At 44.7% G+C, this 12,713-nt stretch overlaps 1 protein-coding gene across 4 annotated transcripts in view; it reads left to right on the top strand.

The window, feature by feature from the left end:
* The window catches only part of TMEM163 (transmembrane protein 163), a 141,004-nt gene that overhangs the window by 106,449 nt on the left and 21,842 nt on the right, over positions 1 to 12,713 (top strand). For all 4 annotated transcript variants that reach the window (XM_053253701.1, XM_053253684.1, XM_053253695.1 and 1 more), the window contains one exon: positions 11,249 to 11,360. In XM_053253701.1, coding sequence (XP_053109676.1) covers positions 11,249 to 11,360 — 112 coding nt within the window. The remainder of the gene's footprint in view (positions 1 to 11,248; positions 11,361 to 12,713) is intronic.

Below are 12,713 nucleotides of genomic sequence, written 5' to 3'. Positions count from 1 at the left end.
CGTGAACATATGTAGAAAGTCATTTGGGGAAAGACTTCACATAGTATTACTGACAGGAAGAGCTATGTTGTGATGAGAGTAGAGATGCATGGCAGCTAGAATGTTATAAGGGTTTCCATATATTGATTTGAAATCGCCAGCAACGTCTGTCTTTCAGTTCTTTGATACATATATTTTACACAGATTTGCTGCATCAGTACTTGTGTTCATCATTGTTTATCAGTAGCTATTCCGATTCACGAAGACAGTGTTGTGTGTAGACAATGATGTGGTGATACATTAGACCAGACTATGAGAGAGGATGCTAGTTGTATACATGTGTGTATTTTTTATGCATATACAGTGGGAAAAGTAGAAAGCAAAAAGTATACATTTCAAACAAAAATTTCCAGATTCTGATATTTTATGTTGAAACGCTAATCTTCTGTTATAATTCTGTTGTTGCTCTAATTAAAATAATGCAATGTGGCAGAAACAGTGAAGCTAGATGGGTTTGTTCCCTTGTTTTAATGATTTTCAGAAGCAAAGGCAAGAGAAAATATGGGGTGTGAAAGAGGAGAGGTCCTGGGGGAGATGGCAGCAGATGGTCAGGCTTATTTTATTAATTTAGTACTGTATTAAAGTGTCTCTTTTGATCATTTTTCCGGAGGATGAATTAGTTTGGCAAGGGAATACTTGACAGTCAAATGTTGTGTCACTGTTGGACACCAGGCCATTACCTATCACCTTGCTGGTCTTCATCTCTGTAACAAGCCCTTCCAGTCTGCTCTGTCATGGTCATCCTTCTTGACCAGTGGTGCATGGTGACTTTCCAGCCCCATGGGACATGCATTAACCACTCCCATTTCAGCTAATGCATTTTGCCTCCAAACTGTCACCTGTACTGGAAACATTTTTAGTGTTTTTGCATATGCCTGCAGAGGAAACTGGGAGATGTATTAGTATTAGATTTACAGATCAGAGTAGAAAAGGTGCATAGCTGTTGTGACAAGCTCCACTCCATGGGTGCTTTACTCATACTGTGGATTCTATTCTTTTACTGTCTTGCACTACCTGGTTGTATTCTTAAGAGGTTGTATTACCTGCTTGTATTGGAGTACAAGAAAACAGTATTATTTCCTCCCTTGCATTCCCTTTTTCCTCCTGTAACCCTTTTTGTTCAGCTTTTGGATTGTATTCTGTGAAACTGGGGATAGGAAGCATCTTTAGATATTCCTCACTTCTAGTCATACCATGATCATAGAATGATTGTACAAGGAACAGACACATAAAATGTTGGTTTAAAAACCCTAGAAAAAGACTACTGCCTTGTTAGTTCAACCTATTTGATTATTTAGAAATATGTATTGTATTTTAATTAAATTTCATCACAAATGAGTGGAGTTAGTACATCTGAGTATACTTTAATTTGTGTTATTTTCAGAATTTTCTTTTTATTATTGATTGATTGATTGATTGAATTTTTATACCGCCCTTCCAAAATGGCTCAGGACGGTTTACAATTAAAACAAAACCATTAAAATCCGTTAACAATTAAAACAGAAATTATAAAACAGTGTAAAACAACAGTTAAACAATCAGAACAATTTAAAAATCCAGAAAAAAAGGAATTTTGATGTAGCTCTTGAGACAGCAACCCCATTCTGAGTGTAACTTGGCAATATAGGAGCACTGGTGGAGCCTGACCGCCAGTCGCCTGTGTGTGGCTGCAGCGGCGGCCCTGATGACACTGCCCCCTGCGTCTGACATCAGCTAAGCTAAGGCTGGCGCTGCTTTTGCAGCACAGCAAGGAGCAGCTCTTCCCTGCAGGGAAGAGCCGCTCCTGGCTGCGCTGCAAACGCAGCGCCAGCCTTAGTTTAGCTTCCGAAGGGGTGGAGCAGCCCCTGCCCGGGAGCTAAACCTGCACTCCCGCGTCTGACGTCAGACGCAGGGGGGGGGGTGTCGATTGGCCGCGCCCAATCAGGCGCGGCCCCTGATTGGGCACAGCCCAGGTTCTTTGAACCCACTGGCCCAATGGTGGCTCCGCCCCGTATAGGAAGGTGCTTTGTATGCATAATGTTCCAGATTCTCTCCCAGGCACCTCAAGTTCTTCTACGTGGTCTCTGTGCTCTACACAATTGGGCTTTGCACCTGAGCAGTGACCTCGTCAGAGTTTTTTCCAAGATAAATTCCTTCTGAAGCATTTAGGCGGTAGCCCCGCCCCCTCTGGTGAAATGCGGCTGCATGCAACTCTTCAGTCTTTCTTCATCTGCGGACAATTTGACTTCTTCTCTGAGTGGCTCCGAGCTAAACTGCATGATTCAAGTAATTTCCATTTTTATTTTGTTCTTAGTATTTCCTCCTTTCTCTTTTGATTTTGTTATCTCTTCTTTCTGTTCATTAGAGTTCTTCTTTCCATTGTGTCCCCCCATCATCCCTTCGGGGCTCAGCGTTTTTTCTTTTCCTTGCCTCTTATGGCTGGCAAGGTCGTATTTAAGCTCTGTGTCCAGTGCAGGGCAAAGATCTCCTCCACAATCACTGCCTCTTTTGCCTCGGCAAGGCACATAAAGTAGACTCCTGCACACACTGTACAAAGTTCACCAAACAAGCCAAAGAGAACCGAGCCTCCCATTTAAGATCTTGGCTCTGGGAGCAGGCATTGAAATCTTCTGAGGCAGCCTCTCAGCCTTCTACTGTGTAGGCGATGGCCAGGGTTTCCCCACCAGACTTGGCCTTACAGCCCCCATGTCTACTACCTTGTCCGACGCTTTGGCGCCTAGACCCAAACTGTAACTGGCCCTATTCACTCCCAGCACAGTACTTCCAGTGACTGTTGCTGGGGTCTATCTTGTGTTTCTTTTTAGATTGTGAGCCCTTTGGGGACAGGGAGCCATCTTATTTTATTATTTCTCTTTTAAATCGCCCTGAGCCATTTTTGGAAGGGTGGTATAGAAGTTGAATTATTATTATTAATAATAATAAAAATAAAAATAAAAATAAATAACCCGAACCCCTTTTGGAACCGGACGCCGAAGAGGAGGACACAGCCTATGAACCCAAAGCCAACCTCTTGGAAGAGGACTTCGATTTTGAATTCGAGAGGCTCCACCCTGAACGCACATATAGAGACCGTAGCCAGCCTCTACGTGCATATTACCAGGACCATTACTATTCCAGCTATGATGACTGCTGGCGCTATCACTCCTCTCTACCATCAGAGCTGCTCTGCTCCAGACAATGGAACTCCTATGAGCCCCCATGGCATCCTGCTTACTTACCTTCTCGACATTACACATCCCAGCTGGACCAGTGGGATTACAGGAGAGCCCCTAGGGACCGCTTTCGATCTCCACAACACACTATTGTTAGACCACCAACCACGATTTGACCTCCTAGGGCTGCCACACCTGGTTCACAGTCCACTGCCACACAAAAACTGCCACCACCTCCACCTAGATCAACTTTCTTGTTGCCGTCTAAGATTCCACCACGAAATCATCTGGCCCACCCTCCGGCCTCTACGCAATTTGACACTAGACATCAGAACCTCCCTGAGACTCCAGAAGACCCTAACCATCCCACACCCCTCGAGGGTGAATCCTCTGATCAACAATCTGACTATGAAGATTCTGACATCGGATCTTCTCACTCAGATATGGCTTTTCTTGGATCATCTCCACAGGAACTCTTGTCCCACCAATAACCCAGCTCTCCCTCAGACGACTATAAGATTTATGCAGGCTACATCTCTCACATGGCTAGCTTCTTAGGAGTACAACTCTCTCAACAGGCCGAGGCGGATCCTGACCCTCTTTTCTTTCTTATTGAGGCAGATACACGTATTCCTGTGTCTCTCCCTATGATTTCCGCCCTCATGGACATCACTAAATCTTGATGGCAAAAACCATCATCTCTGTCTCATCCTACTAAGAAACTTGAAGTTTTTCTAGAGGCCATACACAGGACGAACAAGCGGGTAACTTCCTCCTTAAACACCCGGTTCCTAATTCTGGGGTTGTTGAGTCCTCCTTCTCAAAGAATAGAAAGCCGCTCAGCCACCGCCCCACCAGATAAGGTGGGAAGGAAGCTGGATACCTTTGGCAGACGACTCTACTCTATCTCTACCCTACATCTTCAAATTGCTAACTACCAGGCTTACAATGCTCATTATAACCATTTTCTCTGGGAATGCCTAGCCTGCCTCCTAGACCAGGGATTCTCAACGTTGGGTCCCCAGATGTTATTGCACTTCAACTCCCATAATCCCCAGTCCCATTGGCCTTTGGCTGGGGATTATGGGAGTTATAACATCTGAGGATCCAACGTTGAGAATCCCTGTCCTAGACCATCTCCCTCCTGACAAGAAAGACCCAGCTAAGGTCTTCCTCAAGGAAGCAGCACAGTTAGCAAAGCAAGAACTTAACACAGTCAGACACTCCACTGAATGCGCCTTTAAGGTGGTAGCCACCCCCATAGCTATTCATAGACATGCCTGGCTATGCTCCTCTGGTTTAACCCACGAGGCTTGAGCACATATCAAAGATTTACCCTTTGAGGGTGAAGCCCTTTTAGGAGAGAAGACGGATGAAACCTTACATAAAGTCCAACATCTTCGCAATACCACATGCACTATGAGCTTCCAGTCTCCTGCCTTTCACCCTTACAGGTCTTCACAATGGCAACAGCACTATTCCCAACACCCGCCGAATCAGACATAACAGCCTGATCACTCCTTTTGTACACCTAGATACCAACCGTATAGAAAACGTACCTCCTTTCCTTTTCACCACCACCCAGATCCAGACCCTCACCTGCCTTCCCAAAGAGACAATGACTCCCAGCCTCGCCTCAGGTGGGGGACCCATCTGTTCCTCTTTCTCTCAACCTGAGAACATGTTACAAGAGATTCGTGAGTCTTCACTATCGTGAGGAATGGATACACAATAGAATTCTCAACTCCCCCTCTGTTCAATTCCCTGATTGCTACTATACTCACGACTACTCTCCTCTCAGAAATAGAGTCCTTACTTGACAAGGACTCAATAGAACCAGTGCTAAACCCATCTTATCAGGTTTTGCACTCCACTTAATTTATCGTCCCAAAACCAGACAGTACCCTTCTGCTTATTCTAGACTTCCGTGAGCTCAACAGATGTGTTAGTTTCAGAATGGTCACCATCCCTACCATCCTAGCCCTCCTCCACAGAGGGGCTTGGTTTGTCTCCTTAGACCTGAAGGATGCCTGCTACCACATAACCATCCGACCCCAACACCGGCGATACCTTCACTTCACAGTGGCAAGAAACGCCTATCAATTCCGGGCTCTACCCTTTGGTCTGGCCTCTACACCAAGAATCTTCACAAAATGCATGGCTCCGATAGTCGCCTACTTGGATACAGGTCTTCCTGTACTTAGACAACTGGCTCCTTGCAGCAAACAATCCCCAAAATCTGTGCCAGGCCGTAACAACTACAGTCACTCTCCTTAATGTTTTGGGGCTCCAAATAAACTACGCCAAATCCAAACTCATTCTAACCAGATCCATAGAGTTTTTTGGCCTCCTTTTTTTACTCCATCCAGGCAAAACTACCTCCCAGACCTGAGGATTCAAGCAATCCTCTCCCTATTGACAGAGGTGCTTTCTCGCCCCTGCCACACAGCACGAGTTATCCAGCAGCTGCTAGGTTACATGGCCTCTACACGTTCTTCCTCACGCACGTCTCAGATCACGGGTCCTACAACAATGGTTCCTCCACAGCTTTTGTCCTCAATCAGACTCCCCAGCTCACCATCTACAGATCCCCTTGCATATCCATCGCTCCCTTCTTTGGTGGAACGACCCCAACAGCCCCATTCCACCCTCAACAACCCCAATTCATCCTCACAACAGACACATTGGAAAGGGGCTGGGGCACTCATATCCTCTGTCTCTATGGCCTATGGACCAGAACCCAGGCCTCTCATCATATCAGCTTTCTAGAACTCCTAGCAATCTTCGAAGCCCTGAAAGGGTTTCTTCCTCTCATTGCTCACTCCACAATAACGATTCAAATGGAAAATACCATGGCAAAGGCCTATTGGAACAGACAGGGAGGTATGTCCTCTCCTATACTGCTGTGCCTCTCCATCAGGCTTTGGTGCATCAGACACTCCATCACTCCCATAGCCGTCCACATTCAGGGTAAGACCAACATACAGGCAGATGCCCTCAGCAAGATCGGCACTACCTCCCATGAGTGGCAATTAGACCGACTGACGCCAAACTCTCTCTTTCATCTCTGGTTCCAACCAACAATAGACCTTTTCTCATCACCACTCAATGTGCAATGCTGTCTCTACTGCTCACGGACGGGCCTAGGCCGCAACACACTGGGTGATGCCTTTGCCATCCCTTGGACAGGTCTATCAGCCCATACCCTTCATCCCCAGAATCCTACAAAAGATCATCCAAGACCAACCTCATCCTCATCACCCCTTGGTGGCCCACGAGGCCTTGGTTCCCTCGCCTCCTCCAGCTTTCCAACAATCTCTACAAGCACCTCCCAGAGATTCCCCATCTTCTCACCCAGCAGTCTGGATATTTTCTCCATCCCAGCTTGCCACAACTTCGTTTCACTGCATGGTGGATCAAGCCTCCTTCCCACTAGAACTCCAATGAGTTTTTTCAGCAGCTCACAAACCTGCAACAGTGAAATCATATGGTCACAAATGGAAGCATTTTCTTAAATTCCTAGAATCCAAAGACTTTTCTCCTACAAAGGTGTCTCCTCAACATGTCTGCGCCTGTCTCCTAGCCCTTAAGGAATTTGACTTGAAAATATCTTCACTGAGAGTCAGTTTGGCCACTATTGTAGCCCATTCCCTGTTATACACTTGCTCCTGGTTTCGTGACCCTATTATAAAAAGATTCTTGAAGGGACTATCTCACTTATATCCAGATTCTCCCATCATGGCTCTGACCTGGGACCTCAACTTAGTACTTAGATTTCTCATGGGGCCTCCCTTTGATCCTCTGGCCTCTGCCTCAGTTGACTTACTCTCATGTTAGGTCACCTTTCTTGTCGCTATCACCTCCGCTAGACGTATTAGTGAACTTAGGGCTCTCAGAGTAGATTCACCGTATCTGACTTTCCACAAAGATAAAATCTTTCTCCGTACAGACATATCCTTCTTACCCAAGGTTGTCTCAGCCTTCCACCGCTCCCAACTACTTACCTTGCCAGTGTTTTTCCCCAATCCAGAGGACGATGCTCAATGCCACCTTCACACTCTGGATGGACGCTGCACACTAGCATATTATGTTCATTGGACTGTTGACTGGCGTACCTCCCAGTTCCTTTTCCTCACACACTCCGGACCTAATAGAGGTACACAAGCCTCTTTTCAGACTATGGACCGGGTCTCACGATTCGTGAGACCTGGTTTGTTGCAGTGAGCGGGAAGAGCGGGCTAAGCCTGCTCTCCCCACTCACAAGCTGGGAGGGAGCCCTGGGCGGCTGGATCGGCTGCCCACATGATTGCTGGCTCCGAGACGGAGCTGGCGGGGTCTGGGGGGAGCGGGGGCCGACTGGCCCCCACAAGCTCCAGCATGCCCTGTGCAAGCACGCAGAGTATGCTGGCGAGACCCCCGGAGCCGGGACGTGGCTTTTCGCCTCCCCTCCAGGGGTCTCCTCGTGAGCAGGTGTGGTGCGAAGCCACACTGTGGGTACTCGTTATTAAAACCAGGTTTGTGGAACGCTCGCTCCCCAAACCTGGTTTTAAGGCATGGGTTCTTGAGCAGGTTACCCGCTTTAGAACCATTGGGCTCCGCTGCGAGCCCGGTGGTTCTTACGATCGGCAAAAATCCTAGCCCGATTTTTGCCAATCGTAAGAATAGCCCCTATATCTCATTGGGTCGTCCGTACAATTACCTTGTGCTATCAGATCGTGAAACGACCCCTTCCACCCTCGATCAGAGCACATTCTACAAGAGCCTCGATCAGAGCACATCTCTACAGCTTTTGACAGAACCGTTCCTCTTGAAGTCATCTGCCAGGCTGCCACTTAGGCGTCACATCACTCCTTTATGCAACACTATGCTCTAGATGTACGTGCCCACAAAGATGCTTCCTTTGGCTTGGCAGTGTTGCAGTCACTCTCCACCTCCAGGTAAGATTGGCACAAGGTGCAGCTTGCTATGTGCCCAATCATGTAGAGCACAGAGACCTCGTCGAAGGATGACACGTTGCTTACCTGTAACTTGGGTTCTTCTAGTGGTCATCTGTGCTCTTACATGCCCACGTAACCTCCCCTCTTTAGTCTTTTTCAGATAGCGGACTCAGACTGAAGGGGGAGTCATGTGCAGCTGCATATCACCAGAGGGGGTGGGGCTACCGCCTAAACACTATAGAAGGAATTTAGCTTGGAAAAACTCCGACGTCTATGCACAGGCGCAAAGCCCAACCATGTAAGAGCACAGATGACTACTAGAAGAATCCAAGTTACAGGTAAGCAACTTGTCGTTCCTGGACACCACACTTGCTTTGCATGCAGTTCTTTCTACCTCAGAAGGTCTCGGGTACAGTCGTTGGCTTCTGTCTGAAAGCCTGGAATGCTGCTGCCAGTTACTGTGGACAATATTGAACTAGATTTCTCAGTGATTTTATGTATAGTATAGGGCACCTTTCTATTGAAGGACTCTGTTTGTTAATCAACTAATTAATTAATTAGTATGCCTATGGATTCTATGCACTCTACATAGATGCAAACCCTGCTCTTAGGCTTACAGTCTCAATAATATACAAGGGTAGGAGAGAAGAGTGAAAAATTATTTTATTAATTATTAATTATTATTTATTTAAAATATTTTTATACTGCCCAAAACTTGTGTTTCTGGGCAGTTTACAATTAAATTAAATAAAATTTTAATTAATTAAATTAAATTAAATTAAATTAATATATCTATTTTAAATAAAATTCTGTCTGTCTGTCTATCTATCTATTTAAAATAGAAATATTTTAAATAAAATTGGAAGTTTATGTTCACTTAAAAATGCCAGAATAAAGATGTAGGGTTGGTTTTTTAAAATACAGCAGTGGGCAAGGCCAGATGAATATTGGGAGCTAAAGAGAGCCAGCGTGGTGTAGTGGTTAGAGTGCTGGACTAGGACTGGGGAGACCCGAGTTCAAATCCCCATTCAGCCATAAAACTAGCTGGGTGACTCTGGGCCAGTCACTTCTCTCAGCCTAACCTACTTCACAGGGTTGTTGTGAAAGAGAAACTCAAGTATGTAGTACATTGCTCTGGGCTCCTTGGAGGAAGAGCGGGATATAAAATGTAAAAATAATAAATTTTCCATGTTATGGGCAGTGAGAAGGATTAGTAAAATTAGGAAATGAAGGATGATTTGGGGTTTACAGAGGATAAGAGCACCAGAGGAATGGAGAGAGAGTATGGATAGAAAGGAGGACAGACACACAGGAGAGAAAGGATGAAGAAACAAGTCAATAGAAACTTAAAATGGAATATGAGCAGAAAGAAGGAATTGATGCAGAGAAAAGAAACGAAAAGTAACATGATCATAGCAATGAATAGAACAGATTAGATGACTTAAAGGAGTCAAGACCATAAGGAGAACTTTGAGAGAAAAAGCAGCCAAGGCCAGGCAAAATGGTTCTGCAGTAGTCAGTGAAAGAGAGTAGGAGTCTGGACAAGAACTTTAGCAGTCTTCACCCACTACTCAGTACGGGGATGTGAACATTCATCTCTGTTTGTTTTCAGGAGAATTCTCAAGATGTACCTGTTTTTTCAGGCTGTTAATTGAAGATTTTTAAATGTAATGAGCTTTTATCTGTGATTTTGTTTTTATTAGTTGTATTAGTTTTGTGAGTTTAACTGCTTTAATATTTGTTGTGTTTTTAAATTGTACACCACCTAGAGATATTTATATCGGGCACTATAGAAATATGATTAAATAAATAGCAGTGGTGAGTGGGGCTAGTCAGGTGTATATAAGGAGAGGAGAGCTGGTCTTGTGATAGCAAGCACGACTTGTCTCCTTAGCCAAGCAGGGTCCGCCCTGGCTGCATATGAATGGGAGACTAGAAGTGTGAGCACTGTAAGATATTCCTCTCAGGGGATGGAGCCACTTTGGGAAGATGACCAGCGGTCTGGAAAACAAGTCTTCTTGTGGTAGCAAGCATGAGTGTGCTAAGCAGGGTCCACCCTGATTAGATTAGAATGGGAAACTAAATGTGAGAGCATTGTAAGATATTCCCTTTAGGGGATGGGGTTGCTCTGGGAAGAGCATCTGAGGTTCCAAGTTCCCTCCCTGGCTTCTCCAAGATAGGGCTGAGAGAGATTCCTGCCTGCAACAGGAATTGGAGGAGCCGTTGCCGGTCTGTGAAGACAATGCTGAGCTAGATAGACCAATGGTCTGACTCAGTATATGGCAGCTTCCTATGTTCCTAAAGTCCACACTAACTCACCACACTAATTGTACACCCCCCCGCCCCCCGTATTCCCAGTCTTTGTGGAATGAAGCTGGATGACATTAAATAAGCAGTTTCAATTGAGATTTTTTGTCTTTCCCTAGGTTCACCACCTAATAAAGCCACTGCAGATACCATGGTATGGCAGAATTTGGCTGCATGACCATTACCTGGGCCATTTACAAATGGCATGATGTATCTAACTTTAAAACACACATCAATATGTGGGTGCCTCATCTTTAGAAAAATACCTGTCCATGGTGAGGGTAGTTTACTTATAGAGCACATTGAAGACCAATGCATGCACCTACCATCGAAGTGAATGGGCTGGTCTGCATCTGCAGGAGCACCATGTATACTTGGTCTTTTGGCTAAGATCAAGTGTAGTGTGCACATGCTGTTATATGTCTGGATGCAAGTCCTTATTCTGATAACTGAGACAATGACTTGGGTGAATATTAAAATCTCAGGCCTTGCCCACTGTACAGCTTTTAGATTCTATCCTGGCTAGGTTTAGACATTGTGCTGGGAGTGGGTGCAGAGGTGACTCTTGCATCTCCTCTTCCTATTTCCAAAATAATATCTGAAAAGGAACTTGGGTGCAGCTCACATACCTCATTATGGGAAAGAAGTAAACTACATCTTTGGACATTAGTTCTGAAGCACATGAATTGCTTGTGCCTGCTTCCAGCATGTCTAAACATACCTCCAGAAGCTCTAGTTTCTGCTCAGGTCTTGACAACTTTATTTTCTGTGGCAAAATGGCATATAATTATATCTTATGTATTTCTTTTATAGGATGACTTTCTGTATAGTGTTTCCATTTTAAGTGGGATCCTTTGCACAGCCTTGGCAGTGATCAAATTTATGTTGGGAAATGTACTTACGAGCAGAGCATTGTTAACTGATGGTAAGTGGCAAATATATTCCTCTCTGTTTTGCTATTTTTAGCCCAGAAAAAGAATTTGCAAAATGAATGCAACATCTGACTTTTCATTCAGAGGTGAGAGTTTTATTCCAGTTATTTCTGGCAACTTTGAAAACATAAAGGAATTCAAGAGGTCCAGGATCCTGTACAGAAATAGCCCAGTGACATAAAGAGGTCTGTAAGGCACAGAAGATACTTATGAGAAAGCAAGGACAATGTGCCTGCCTTCGTTCAAGTAGTCTGCTAGAGCTTATTGCAGGACGTCAGATATGCCCTACAGCTATCCTGCATATTTTAAATGGTCACTGGAAGCTGCAAGGGGAAATGTGGAATATTGGTTTTGAAAGAGATTTTGTACTTGGTGATTTCTGTTTGGATTATTCTGAGTGTTAAAATTGTTAGTGCTGTGGGGCCATTGGCTCCCTTTGGATCTGTGGAACAAATGCTGGACTATCCAGCTCTGAGTTGAATTTAAGGCCAAAATACCACTGCAAAGTGTGAGCCCTGAAACTGATGGCACTTCTAACTCTAGTTCCAGCAGGCGGGTGCTAGTGCAGGCACCTTGTATGTTTAGTAGAAATTGGCATTTCCCCATTTCTCCTACTTTAAAGGAAAAGGAGGATGCAAAAACATAGCTAGTCCTTGGCTAATCCATTCTTTGTAACTATCCACCATGGTTCTGAGGAGAGATTTAGGTCCGTGGCAGTGCAGCGAGAATGTGCTCCATAGAAACATAGGAATCTGCCTAATACCGAGTCAGACCATTGGTCCATCTAGCTGAGTATTGTCTACATAGACATCAATATAAATGTTGGACAAGTCCTTTTGTTTAGTCTTTCTGGGAAAAGGTAAGTAATAAAATACAGGAGATAACAGGATTCAGCTAGAACTTAGTTCCTCTGTGGTATCATTAGGAAACATAGACAAAGAGAATGCTAATTGTACTTACAAAAATTAACTCAATTTATATTAATTACTGCTGGCATCCTGATATTTCCAGTGGAGCTAAGTCTTTACATATTAAGTAGCTGATAAATTCTGAATATTCTTTAATGGATAAACACCACAGTTTATATAATTGGGGAAACGTCCTATCTATCTATTTATTTTTACACTTATGTCTCGCTCTTCCTCCGAGGAGCTCAGAGCATTGTATATGGTTATTTTTATCCTCACAACAACCCTGTGAGGTAGGTTAGGCGGAGAGATACATGACTGGCCCAGAGTCACCCAGTGAGTTTCATGGTTGAATGGGGATTCGAACTCAGGTCTTCCTGGTCCTAGTCCAACACTCTAACCACTATGCTATGCTGGCTTTATGCAGGATAGTGATGT

The sequence above is a fragment of the Hemicordylus capensis genome, chromosome 1, assembly GCF_027244095.1.
Source record: "Hemicordylus capensis ecotype Gifberg chromosome 1, rHemCap1.1.pri, whole genome shotgun sequence".
NCBI classification, from domain to species: Eukaryota; Metazoa; Chordata; class Lepidosauria; order Squamata; family Cordylidae; genus Hemicordylus; species Hemicordylus capensis.
The sequence above is the reverse complement of the archived record's forward strand: the minus strand, read 5'-3'. Positions and strand labels throughout refer to the sequence as shown.